This window comes from Pagrus major, chromosome 1, assembly GCF_040436345.1.
Source record: "Pagrus major chromosome 1, Pma_NU_1.0".
Taxonomy (NCBI): Eukaryota; Metazoa; Chordata; class Actinopteri; order Spariformes; family Sparidae; genus Pagrus; species Pagrus major.
In genome coordinates, this window is record NC_133215.1 from 28169248 (window position 1) to 28183071 (window position 13824).

Here is a 13824-nt window from a genome sequence, read left to right on the forward strand (position 1 = left end):
AGGCAACTTTGATCTTTTTTTCCTTTTAATGTTTCTGTCTTGGTCACTCAGTAACTTCAAAGATCAAACTGGATCATCACAACAGATTACTTTGATGAGTTCAATAGAAAAAAACAACTGCAAACCAGCAGGAGCAGAGTTGGGTATAGTACCTCAGGCACATACAGTTTACAGAAGCAGTCGCAGAGGTGCTGCATACCAAAAGACACCCGGTACACAGTGGTCGTGGATCACAATTACAGTTAGCTCGTGTTAGTCGAAGGAAGATTAAACAGCAAAAAGGAGCGGGAAAATCCAGTTCCGATAACCAACACGTTAATTTGTACACACAGGCTACACTGCAGTATACAGAAGACTAGTGCTGCAACCAGTGATTATTCTCATTGTTGATTTTCTCAATTTCTCCATTAGTTTTTTGGTCAGTAAAATGTGAGAAAATGAGGAAAAATGTTGATCAGTTCGTTTCCTGATGTCCAAGATTACATCCACAACCCAATTATGTTTACTGTCAAAGAAGAGTAAAGAAAACAGAAGATATTCACATTTAAGAAGCTAAAATCAGAGAATTTTGAGTTTTTTTTAATTAAATTGATTCATCAATTATCAAAATAATTGGCGATTAATTCAATAGTTGGAAACTAATCGTTAATCATTGCAGCTCTAGTGACGACCGCTGTATAAACATGATATTCAGATATGCACTGTGATATTTGCTTAATGAGCTGCTGGATGGCATCTGCTGCTGGTCGTGAAACTCAAGATTAACCAGAAACATTTCAGGGAAAACTGTTACTCACTCCATTTCCCCATTTGTAACATCTCTTACTAAAAGGCAGGAAAAGGGTATTTAATATAGGCTCTATATACCTACACAAATATACTGTGAAATGTGCTTATCATTGACCTGTCATCAATATCTATTATTGCTTGGTACTTTACCCCATTCATCCACCATATAACCCCTGATGGCAGACAGGTCTCACACCTGTTAGGGAATTATTACTGTACATTCAGTAGTAAACATGTGCTGACCTATCTTCTACAGTCATCTTAAATCAGTATAAAAGTTATCAGTAACACAAGATCATAATCTGCAGCATGACAAATTAAATCATCATCTCATCTGAGCCATAAAACCTAAAAACCTATACTTCACTTTCATAAGCCTTGCATACCAGAAAATTATTAGTCTGCTAAAACAAGTTTGTGCAATGGCAGGAGGGAGGTGATATAAGAGGAACAAACTGGATTTAAACACTACCATGTGAAATTCAACTAGCCTGAAGAAAAAGTGATATTATCTCATTTCTAGAAGCCCGATAGCTTGAGAAATGGAAACTCTTACGGCAAAGCAAGGTCTAAAAACTGAAGAGGTAATAATAGGTAATGATGAAGGCAGCGATGGCTAAAATACTAATGCCAGTTTGTGGCAGCAACTAATGCATTCTCACCTTTTCAATATTAAATCTCTTCTAGAAAAAATATTCGGGGGGAAGATCAGCTTGAAAAAAAAATATCTCGCTCCTCCACACATAAATTTATGTCAGGGTTGTTCAGTGCTACACTGTTTGGGCCCATAGTTCAAAGAAAAAAGAACAAAAACAAACTTTAACCATGTGTTTCACATAATATTTTAACAGAAGAAAACTATCCCGCTACTTTTATGTTTGATTAGTTTTTCCATTTATCAACGCTTTGGTCTGGACATGAACAATATTTATATAAATCAAACCTTCTTATAAATGACACTCCAGGTTCTTGGTCCCTATATCAGAGTCACATCCAGTGGCTCCTGTAAATGATCGATGGTCAAGAGCAGCCATCAACCTAAGCGTGTTTCAACAGCCCTGTTGAGTCTGACATACCACAGATGGATGGTTTGTATATGCTTCCCACCACAGTGTCAGAGACAAAGTAGAAGACTGTGAGCGGTAGATTCTTTGATTTTACACAAGCTGCAGTGCTGCTTCCTATGATAGATATGGTGTGATACTAGCCTGAGGCAGCAGAAGTCCATGCGCTGTTTATGTGGGGCATGGAGCAAGGAGAGTGGCTTTGTTCACATAGTTCAACAGGACACGTGGCGACAAGGGAAGACGGCTCAGTTCAAAGTCCCATTGCTGTAGTTTATTAAGGAGGGATAGGGGATGAAGGGGAGGTGTCAGGATATTGAAGAAGGGGGGCTGGTTCAACATCTTTTTCCTCTCATAGCAGAATCTTGACCCCTCCCTGAGGAGACTGGGCGCCCTGGGAGACTCCTCTCGGAGGAGCTGGTCCAAACTCTAACCGCTTCACTAAACTGTAAGACAAGACGTGATACATACACTCATGAGATTTAAGAAAAAGTAAAATATTTCTCACACAATATTTGCTTTTAAGACATTAAAATAAACTTCTATAACATGTTTAAAAAAAGCTGTGTGTAACAAAAGGACAAAGACTGAGTGGACTAAGCAGATCTTTTTGTTGTCTTTTTTCACAGGTTTAGCGGTTTTGTGGTTAGGTACAAGAAAGATGCACCATGACCAGAAAAACTGACTTCTATGTAATAATTGATTAAACCACAAGAACTAAACTTTGCCAGTCATTACAACTTTCTACTGCACTGCTGTTGTTTTCCTCACCTGTCATACTGAGGAGGGGGGCTCATGCTGGTAGCTTGGAGTTCAGACCCTCTTTCTAAACCAGGAGGACTACTAGGGCCAGCCGGAAGTGCTGGTCTGCTGACAGACGTGTCGTACACAAAGTCTCGACAGGACGCCAACTTTGACTCCAGATTCTGGCAGGAAAAAGCAAGAAATTGTCATACAAGCCAAGCGCTTATGACTTTATTCAGTGACATAACACAGTTAAATGTAAAGCTGTAGTCACTGACAACTGCTGTGGTATAATTTTTAAATCTCTTACTCCAACTTTTCTCAGCAGCTCTCCGACAATGTTGAGTGCAGATATTCTAGCAGACGTAGTGAGAGGAGTCCCCGTTAGACCATCACCTAAAACAAGCAGACATGAGCAGGTAAACACATAATATGTTAATACAAAGTTGGTATAATCACCATCACTGTAGTTATTACTGCAGTCGCAGTTTCTCTATTTACCTCGTCGGATGCTGGAAGCAGGGGGCGTGGCAAATGAGCTGATGGGTTTGGAGGGTGTGACAGGGATGGAAGGGTTACCAGCACCTGGCACATCTGCTCGATCTGAGTCTTTGCCTAGACTGCTCGACGGCCGCCTTTCCTTCTGACGTACAGCCAGCTCCTGGCGTAGGTCTGACACAAACAGGACAGATACACTGCAAGTCAGCTTTTTGTGAAAAAACAAAGATCCCAGTGCCACATGCTACGTGCTAAGTACACCAACATCAGTTCCATAATGTAGAAAAATCAACTGCACACTTTGAAACTACCTAAAATCTGATCTATGAAGTCAAGTCAGCTGTGTGTAATAGTGCATACTTTTAAAAGTCAATTCATCCAAACCAAAAACTGCATTTCCACAAAACAAAACCACCAAACCAGCATCAAATTTCTAATCCAAAAATCATCCCAAAAGACAAACTAACAATTCCCATGGTAGTCTGAATCTGATTCTCCTCAAATTCTCAAAATACAAATTAATATGTCCAATGTATACTTGCAAGGTTAAAACAAGCCTGTCAGCTCTCATTACTGATGCCTCTGCGACCAATTCAACACGCTCAATCAACCGAATGGACTGATAATAGTTGATTAGTACCAAGAGCAGCAGGCGCACATAAAAAAAAACCTAAGATCTAAAACAAAAGAAAAAAGAAAAGCACCTGATGGTTGACTTCTGGCTTGGTGTGTCAGGGCTCTAACAATTACAATAAAAGCAGCTATGATATTAACACAAACGGTGGTTCTCCACAAGGCGGAAAAAAAAATTAATGTACGTCTGATCATTATTGAATTATTAGCTCAAATATGAAAATACACAGGTAAAATCCTTTTAATGGGGTTCAGCTGTACAACTATACAGTATACTAGAATACAACTACACGTTAGATCAGACACAGGACAAACAGGAAGTCTCGATATAAATACACACAGGATTTGAAAAATGAATCCAGCTATCAAAATTCCCTGAGTTAGGCATAAGTGTTGGATTGAAATCAGCAGTTCTTGTAAACTTGAGAAGCTTCAGGGAGTGCATGTCAGCGTGTGTGTGTGTGTGTGTGTGTGTGTGTGTGTGTGTGTGTGTGTGTGTGTGTGTGTGTGTGTGTGTGTATACCTCTGGCTTCATCCTTGAGCCTCTGAACAGACTCTAGCAGGTTCTCTTTCTCATCCAACTCGCTCTCGAGAAAGGCGTTCCTCTCAATGACGTGGTTCATCCGCTGCTCAAAGTCCTCCAGAGACATGATGGTAGCCCTGAGACAAGAGGCGGGACGGGCCAGTTAACAATACTGGACTTATTGTGAATATCGGCTTAGCGTGCTACAGTTGAATTTTTAGAGCAAGGTTACTTTTTCTTTGATGATGATGCCATTTGGTGACATAATAATGTAAGACATCTGAGACTCTGACCTTTTGGTCCTCTCCAGGTCATCATTGGACTGTTCGAGCTCCCGGATGTATTTCTGCAGGTGGTCTCTAACTGCTGTGGTTTGTGCCAGATCTTGCTCCAGGGTTGATATGTGCCTAAAAGCATCAGAGTGCTGAGCCTCAAATTTCTCCTGCAAACAGGACAAAGACATCAAGTTAATTGACACAGGCAATGCCAGCTTTGTAGTGTCACCCCAGATTAATCAATACAGCTGCCAGCATATTTTAATAAGAGGATCTGTGTATTTCTTTCTCTTTGAATGTTCTTTCTCCTCCTTGTTAAAAAACCCTCAAGCAATCAGGGTTTTTTAGCACAATCCTGCATTCACTTCTTCCATTAACCTTCTCTTCCCCATGGACCACTGAACAAAAATAGCAGTCAGCTGCCTGACAGCTAGGCAGCAATTTTCCAAGTGGCCGTGCAATGATATGCTGAATTTGGGTTTGCTGAAGGCCGTCTATGTGTGGGTGTGTCTCTGTCTGTCTGAGTGAGGGAACAGTAACATCTTCTTCATCACACTGCTCACTAACTGGAGAACCACAGCTAGTCCAGCTCTGTAGAGGCCCAGGCCTATTTATAATCAAGGTGCTCTACCTTTATGTTTTCCAGTTCTATGCGAAGTCGGTTGTTGTCCAGAAGCAGCTCTTTGTTTCGACCCTCACACTGCTTCAGCTCAGTCTCCAGTTCAGCTTCATAGTCTCGACTCATCTGCTGAAACTCCTGCAGCTCCGCCTGAGCCTCATCAGCCCTGATGACAACACAAGATAACTCACATGTGTATAGGTATATAACGCATGATTATCATTTACGTTGCCTTTTAAAGAGTCTCTGTGGAGTAGGACTTTCCTAATGTTATAGTCAAACCTCTGCTGATGTCTCTCTGCCTGCTCCTTCCAGAAGCCCAACTCCTCTGCCATGGATGCAAACTTGTGTGTTGATGGCTCTACCATGTCTGCTGCTTTGTGTCAGGATGATGGGGATTATATACCCAACTCTAAAAGATAACACAGTGTAGCTTTTAAGACTATCACAAGAGCACAGACACTCTTCATTCAAACCAAACAACTGTTACGGTTAGCAAATGCTAACTAGGTTAGCTAGCCATAGACTACAGCGTGTGCATTTTGTACCGGTATACTCAGACGTGGAGGAGTAAAAACTGCAGAAATGTGTTACTGTAATTATTTCTCTTATGAACGAAGACGTCAAAATGTAATGTGAACGCGTTAGCTACTTTTTAGAGCAAACAGCGTAGTTGGAAAGTGCATATGCCACAGCTAAGCTTTTCAGCTAAGCTAATATCGCTAGCTAAGCGACTTAGCCAGAATGTGTTATTCTAACATAATGACAAACAGAAACCAGGCAGACTCACCTGCATATAAGGGGACGTTTAAAACATGATATAAATGTAATTCGAGGTGAGGCTATTTTTTTCCGGATCTGTGCAACAACCGTATTATTATTGCACTAACTAATCTCTTATTTCGTTAGTACGGCGCCTGACTCACCAACCAAATACAAACGAAGCTTTGGTTCTCCAACGTGATTGGACAGCAGAGATGACGGTGTCAAAAAATAATCCAATCACGTTATTCAACGAACTTGCAGCTGCGGAAGGCGGAGCCCCAACACCACATGACACTGAGCCCTGCCTGTCTCATCTCACCCTGTTGACTGGTGATTGTGCAATGAAGTGATGAGGAAGTTAAAAGTAGAATGTTGTTTGTTGACTTTTATTACTATTCTGTAATGATATGCACATGTAATTGTAAGGTGTTTATGTACATATATGGAGTAGCATAAAGCTTCAATGAACTTAAGACAAAGATCAACACACAAACAACTAAACTAAACGTCTCATCTAAACTGTACTGTTTATGTATCACATTTATTACAGGGCAGCTGTTTGTATTATATTGACTCATACAGGGCTTTCTAATTGTCTGGTCACAGGTATTCCTGACTTCACTATGTTTAACAAAGAGAGGGGAATGTCATTTACCACTTGTCCATGGTGGGTATATATATTTAGGAATGGCTGATGATTAGAAGAAAGTGATGGGGAACTATTGAAGCATTGAGGGAGACGCACTGGAAAGTGCTCTACATAGTTTAAATGATTTCACTCTGGGTGATTATTAATAGGCCAATGAGGTTGTTGTTATAAACTGTAACGTTAATATGTGATACTATGAGGATATCATATTTATGATAAGTTTTATATCATAATTTATTATGTTCTAATATCTAAAGGTTGGTAATGAAATAAAAGACCCCAATAATGATATAATTGAGAATAACATTCTTTAATTGTATATGGGCATATGAAAGCCAGAAAAGTTGACAATAATTGACATTGACATTTTATTCACCCAAAGAATATCTATACATCTTTAATGTAAAATTAAAAGTTGCCATCAATCTGTCAGTTTAAACAACCCAGAGGCTTGTTTTACTTTCAACATGCACATACAGTGTACCACCTGTTGTTGACAGCACATTTATGCACAAATAATCACATGTTTTACAGTCCAGACTCCAGATATAGCTAGTCCAGTGTTTCTTACAATACTATACTATAAATACATCTAAAATCTTTGTTCAGAAACTTCTCTTATTCTGACATAAAGGGCAGGAAGTAGGCTCTTGCACCTGGAAAATTAATGCACAGATTTCAGTCCAAGGAACATGGCTTACATTATAATATAAATTATGATTGGAAGGCATTTATGATCCTGAGAAAAGTAGTATCTACTCCAGAAAAAAATGTAAACATATGAATTTATTTTCAGAAAAAAGGTCAGCAGTCAGCTACAGATCACCTCAGACCTGAGACAATTGTTCTTGGAGTATTCACATTTTTAAAAATGAGACATCTGAGAGGTTAAATGTCTGTCGGCTAAACAACAGACTGTGTGAATCTGCTTTTGATGTGGAATACCACACCAGAAATTCAGATAAAGGTAAGTGCACAGGTTTTTCTTCCAGTCCAGTTCTTTTTTTCCAACACAGCTGGGATTCCCCTCATCCGGTCAATCATTTAGTAACAAGGCAGAGAGCCCTGAAGGAAAATAAAACACGTTCAAGGTTAAATCCATCAATCGGTTAGTTTCACTAAAGTTACACAGCCTCCATTAGAAGACTAAAAGTTCTCCCTTACCTCATAGGGAATCATTCTTCAACATTTTTAACTTCGCTGTTGTTCTTGCGTGAGCACGTCTTCTTACTGTCTAACACATCAGTCTTCACCTGACCCAGAGTTCGCAGTATGCACATGGTGTCAAACCCCTCACCAGCCTCTTGCAACAATTCAAGCACCTGTAAATGAGCAAAAGCAAAAGCAAACACGAATGACAAATCTTAACTTCCATACTGGACATTTAGTATCTGTACTGCGACCCACCTGCAGACACTTGAATGATTTGAGTTCGCTCAGGTTCTCCTGCAGGAACAACAGATAGATGCTGAGGTCATTGTAGAAGGGTGTGACCACACCCAGAGCACCGAAGCCTGGCAGCATCTCATAAGGCCGGAGGAAGCTGGAGCCCTGGTGAGCTGGTCCAAGAGCAGCGTACACCACCAGAGGAGCAAGAAGCACATACACTACCAGGTTGATGTAGCTGAGCAGCCTGAAGACACCCGCTGCCACAAGCTTACACTGGACAGCCGACGGCAGCCTGGTGTCGTTCTGCAGCACGCCTGTCCGCAGGTCACAGGGGAACTCGTCAGTAAGAGAGGCCAGCTGGATGTAGTAGCCGAGGTAGAGGCAGGCCAGCAGGAGGATCAGCAGATTCAGGCCCCGACATGCGAGGTACTTGACCACGAGGCTGCGAGAGAAGCGCTTTGTCTTCAGATACTGCTCCACTAAAGGGTATTTGAAGCAACCCTCCGTCAGGTCCAAAGCACTGTTGTAGAAAAAGGCACATGAACACTTGCATGAGGTGAAGTATGACTATTTATCTGAAAACAAGCAAGAAATACAGTTTTCTACAGTAATACATTTAGAAAAATGCAGTGTTTTCATTCTCCGAAGCCTATTCAATGCTGTTTGGCTGTTTTACAATCCAAAGCCACAATTAAAGCCAGCTTGTGTAGATTTTAGTGTTATAAAGTGCTATATAAGTAAGCGTTGTTTCAAGCCCACTCATGGGGAAGGCAGGTGCCATAATATCTCTGTGACACAGCCACTTGGGGGCACCAAAGAAAGAAAATTTCCAGTTTATGTGTAGTTACTGTACCGTTACTGTTGCAGTAATCATTTTTTGTATATGAACAATAGATTAAATGACTATGTGTAAGGTAAAAAATGTCACTCATAGACTATCTTCACACGGTGACCATTCTCCTCTGACATCAGACTCAGGGTGGGAAGCTCAAGTGTTGTACTGCTGTGTTCCAGGTTGCAAGTTGTATAAACAGTAGGAATCTGACAGTTTATCATTTCACTGCTTCCTGATTGATCAGCAACTGAAAAGATTTTCACCATCCATTGTCTTTTCAGTTGCTGATTATTCAAGAAGCGGTGAAATGATAATGATTTGTCAGATTCCCTATGTTCATACAACTTACAACACAACAGCATAACATTTGAGCTTCCCAACCCGAGTGTGATGTCAGAGGTAAAACAGCCACTGTGTGAATATGATCTATAGAAATCAGCTCTATGGAGCATTTAAGTATCTTTAAGCTCATTGTTTTGGTTTTATGGCCCACAACTGTTAGTTTACTGGTTTGCTTCACTCTCGTTCTTATCAGTGTCACTTCTAGGTGCAGCAGCCAGCTGTTTTCAGCTAAAAAGCCCTAAAAACTCACAGAACACTATACCTGTCCAGCAGCAATAGCAAACAGAAAAGGTTAGCAACAAGCGGGTGAACAAAACAGTGCATTTAGCAGCTGAAGGGCAAAATATTTCTCTTAGGAGTTGGTGGAGGCCGAAAACTAAGAGTTTTTTTAAGAATAAAAACTCCCTCTCCTTAGAGGGAAAAACTGTTTGCTAACAAGTAGCTGTAAGAACTTCATGAGGTGATAATATATCAATGCTGTGTTTTTGTACTGCCCCCAAGTGGACAAAAAATGGATTCATGCAAGTTTTACCTATATGCTGCCATTTTTTCCAGCCGTTACTGGTCAAATGATGGCCCGTACTACTTTTTTAAAAAACATGTGCGGCCTTATTTTATTCCCTCTCTGCCCTGTAAATAAAAAGTTTCAACATGCCAACAACACACTCACAACATGTAAAAGGCTTTAAAAAACAAATGTATGTCATTGTCACACAGTCACATCTCCTGCTAAAAACAGTGTAAGAGTAAATTAGTGACTACTGTAGAATTAGTAGCAGCTGATAACAAGGTGTTTACCTCTGGGAGTCCTCTGGTCCATCCTTGCAGTCTAAGGATGCTAGATTCTTGGCCAGTTTGATGGCACGATTATAAAAGCGGTCCAGCTCCTCCATGATGAAGTTGAGGTCAGAGGAGAGGTGAGGAGCTGCGGTGAAACGCCAGAACAGGGCTGGGATATACAAGAGGATGGCCAGTAAGAGCAGGATGTATGGGAAGAACTGAGGGAAGAAAGAGACAATAGAGAGACAAAGATCCAACTATGATAAAACGACACATAATGCATGTTGGGGAGACGTCTGTACCTTGTGCAGCCACAGTGGTGAACTCTCAGATTGTTGCTGTACTGTTGCCCAACAAAATGAGTCCATATAGACCGCCTGTTTTAAGGTGAAGTTAGTGGGAGGAAAGCAGCTGATCTGGGTACCTGGATGACAAAAGTGAAGACATTGTCAGAGCTGACAGGCATTTTGATGATTCAGTAAAGACAAACAAACACTGCAACAAGTTTCAGCCTTCGATTCTCTGTACTTATGGCCTAATTTGTTGGTGGGCTGGTTTCAGAATACTTTGTGTCAATAATTATGCCGCCCCCTATTATAGTGGGTGTACAATGGGAAGTTCAATCAGGCATGTACAATTTGCAAATGACCCACATAGTCAACAGATTGGAAGCACAGCCAATTAATATTACAGACTAATCCTTTAAACAAACTGAGCACATCCTCACTACAGAATTCTCATTTTCTTTGTTTTCCATCAATGACACACAGTACAGTCCACCAGCAACAAGCTATTCTAATTATAGTATCAGTTATATAAAGTAAGTCAACTTTTGTTTGTGGTTGAAGCATGAAGCAGTGGGCTTTCACATAATGGTAGGACAGCTCATCTTTTTGCATCTGCTCCTCAAGTGCTGTAAATAATTACAAATTTGAGGTACTTGTACTTTACTTGATTGTTTCGGTTTTATGCTATTTTATACTTTAACTCCACTACATTTCAGAGGCAATTATTGTTCTTTTTACTCCACTACATTTATTTAACAACATTGTTTATTATTTACTTTGCAGATTCTGATTCCTATTAATTCAAAATATAAATAAACAAATTAACTGATGTGTTATGGACTCCACCATGAAGTATATAAGGTTATTGAAATTAACCTAACCCTTACCAGCTGCAACAACATGCTTACATAAGCGAAGTGATTAGAACAATAATCCAGTCAGACACAGGGTTGGGAGGGTTACTTTAAAAATGCATTCCAATACAATTACTAATTACCTTTAAGAAATGTACTCAGTAAAGTATCATAATATTAAAGCAATGTAACTTGATCACTTTCTGTTACATCTGGATTACCGCAACACCAAACATATACAAATAAAGACTAGAGAAAAGAATTATCGATAAGATGACTTTTATTTTAATCTTTATAACGTGTGTGTTCTGTAGGTGTCTTTGGTTTCACTCTGGAGTGATGCTGTGTGAGACTCATGAAGTGTTGACAAGTGCATAGTTACAGACGAGTATATCATTCTTTATTTTAAAGTTGTAATCCTGTTAGTAATCCCATTTTTTACTGAATGTATATGTAATCTGATTACATCTTTTTTTCTGTAACTTTACCAGAATACAGTTACATTTTTATGTATCCTACTAACGCAATCCAGTTACATGTATTCCATTACACCCTGGTCATATGATGTTATATATTATTCTGCATATTGAGTACCTTAACTTTTTTTGGTAGTTTAACTATAATTTGATGCTAAAACTTAAGTATTTTACTTACAAACGTTGAGTGCAACACTTTTACTTGTAGCTTTTTTACACTGTGGTATTTTAAGTATAAGATTTGAGTACCTCTACTGTGTAAGATACCATATTATTCATTAAACTAGCTATCATTTAAAGAATGTAGCTTTTCCACGTACATGACCAGCTGCATAATCTACAGACATGCCCTTTCAATGTGCATTGAGTTATTTTAGTGTTGCCATTTTAAGGAGCAGCAACTACTCAACACTCACCATAGTTTGCTTGACTTGCCAAGCTTTATATGACATTGACATGGCTTTATATGACACTTAGTTCCTATTAAAACATTTTCTAATACCATATTTTGATTAGTAAAATAATTTTAATTCACTTGTCACTAATTAATCACAATTTCAACTCCATACTGCCCTATGTATGAAACTAGGCAGCGTCCCCTTTGTACAAAAAGGCCTTTCCATAAGATATTTTGGCCTGTCAGAGTACATAAAGCACATGTGCAAATAATAACATTGGTGATTACTAGGCCAGTGTTAATGTTATAAGAAACACCTGTGATTTTCTTACTGTGACAGGTCAATATATCTGCTATGAAAAAGGCTTATCTACATCTGTCTCATTATGTTCATACAGCTCCTCCTCCTTTGTGATTGTTATAGATTTAATAAGGAAAATCAATGTGGGACTTGGGCCAAAATGTGCATTCACTTTATGGTTGTAATGTGATAACAAAAGCTGTCTGTTGTAATGGAAGTTCTCTGCAGGCTTGCAGTGTAATGATCCATTATGTCTGAGTACGAGGGGCCTGTGGCAGGACTGGAAGCGCATGATAACAACAGACCTAAGGAGATTATATAGATGTGTTAGACTGCTGATGGAGCTCTAGATATGTTGTTTTTATTTCATTACACTACATGTAGAAGTGTCTGTCAGTGTGTGAAGCTGTACATTCCCATGTACCTAAAGTTCTCATCATCAGCATCAGCATCATCATCAGCAGCAGCAGCAGCAGGAGTATATGCCTTGCCTTATTGTCTGGGCGTGAGATAAGCAGAAGGGTGGAGACAAGCCACACCTTCTCCACATGCACAGTTCACACCTCTCTATTTCTGACCACTGAACGTATCACATGCATACATATCACATTACTTCACCCGCCGCTGCATATAACTGTGGTTAATTGAAACAAATGTGCCTCAGTACTTAATAGTATAAAGGGACAGGGACAAAGAAGCTCCCCCAGGATCTCCATCGACTTCTGTTATTACTCCACATGATGAAAAGGGATTATAACCACAGAAGATGACAAATCCAACAACTCACCCACTGACACCTCTTGAGCAAAAGCGAGCGAGATGAGAAACAAAGGCAGCCCCACCGCCAGTACCGTGACTATCTTATCCACCGCCAGCTCCAGACGCACCCCTCTGTACTTGGCCTCCGTGGGGTCCTTCAGCAAAAAGTCGGAGAAAACATACTCGGTGGCTACGTGGGCTATCGCCATGACGGACGGGAACAAAAAGCCGGTGTTGTCAAATTGATGGAAGAGCCGGTCTCCTTTTTTAATTGGTAGAAGGCGAACTGAGGTTTAAATTAATTTCAAAAGATAGCCCGAACCTCACAGTGTACTAACGTGAATAATGTATAAAACACCGAGGTGTTATTGTTTACCCATCTCCATTCACCACAGGACTGAGGGCTGAACCTGCTGTCCCGTTACAGCACACCAGACATCTCAGGCACCAGGGGGGCAGCGGCCGCCTGCCAGCCGCCAGAGGGCGCCACTGTGCCCTGAAGTGCACCTGCCAGGAGATCTACAGACTGTATACAACCTGATGGATCCTATGCCAGGACACAGTTTCTCTAGCTGTAGTCAGTTTAACTTACAGACTTTGATTTTGAGTGACTTTTATCGGTTTAAAAGAGTGATTTAATCAGCTTCCTTCAAGATACTATTATATAACTGTATTATTATTTAGGCTATGATGCAGCATTTTTATTAATGTAACAATTAGTGCGAATGCAGCTCATACTGTTGGGTGGTTTAATCTATAACACATCTCAGATGATCAAACTTTTTAAGAAAAGCAAAGTTTACAGTTCAGAGAAGGTGAGGCCAGTTGTTCAATCCCAAGACTCT

At 40.1% G+C, this 13824-nt stretch overlaps 2 protein-coding genes across 2 annotated transcripts; both read right to left on the reverse strand.

Moving 5' to 3' along the window:
• Positions 1–7: 7 nt before the first annotated feature.
• On the reverse strand, positions 8–6092 carry LOC141002112 (nuclear distribution protein nudE homolog 1-B-like). Its single transcript, XM_073473293.1, has 9 exons — positions 5936–6092; positions 5428–5557; positions 5158–5311; positions 4545–4693; positions 4252–4388; positions 3099–3269; positions 2908–2993; positions 2625–2779; positions 8–2299 (listed from the first exon to the last, which is right to left on the reverse strand). Exons 2-9 carry the CDS (start codon positions 5511–5513, stop codon positions 2206–2208), a joined length of 1032 nt encoding a protein of 343 aa, XP_073329394.1. The 5' UTR covers positions 5514–5557; positions 5936–6092; the 3' UTR covers positions 8–2205.
• A 1642-nt stretch (positions 6093–7734) lies between these two features.
• On the reverse strand, positions 7735–13188 carry LOC141000021 (pannexin-1-like). Its single transcript, XM_073470674.1, has 5 exons — positions 13008–13188; positions 10208–10329; positions 9924–10123; positions 7967–8468; positions 7735–7881 (listed from the first exon to the last, which is right to left on the reverse strand). Exons 1-5 carry the CDS (start codon positions 13186–13188, stop codon positions 7735–7737), a joined length of 1152 nt encoding a protein of 383 aa, XP_073326775.1.
• Positions 13189–13824: the final 636 nt, after the last annotated feature.

Coding starts and splice junctions, on each gene's coding strand:
- LOC141002112 (XM_073473293.1), bottom strand. CDS start 5,513: ATGGTAGAGCCATCAACACACAAGTTTGCATCCATGGCAGAGGAGTTG. Junction 4,389..4,544: donor GACCTGGAGAGGACCAAAAG/GTCAGAGTCTCA, acceptor CTCTTGTCTCAG/GGCTACCATCATGTCTCTGG. Junction 2,994..3,098: donor TGCTTCCAGCATCCGACGAG/GTAAATAGAGAA, acceptor TGCTTGTTTTAG/GTGATGGTCTAACGGGGACT.
- LOC141000021 (XM_073470674.1), bottom strand. CDS start 13,188: ATGGCGATAGCCCACGTAGCCACCGAGTATGTTTTCTCCGACTTTTTG. Junction 10,330..13,007: donor TGCTCAAGAGGTGTCAGTGG/GTGAGTTGTTGG, acceptor TTTGTCATCCAG/GTACCCAGATCAGCTGCTTT. Junction 8,469..9,923: donor GGACCAGAGGACTCCCAGAG/GTAAACACCTTG, acceptor TTTCTACAACAG/TGCTTTGGACCTGACGGAGG.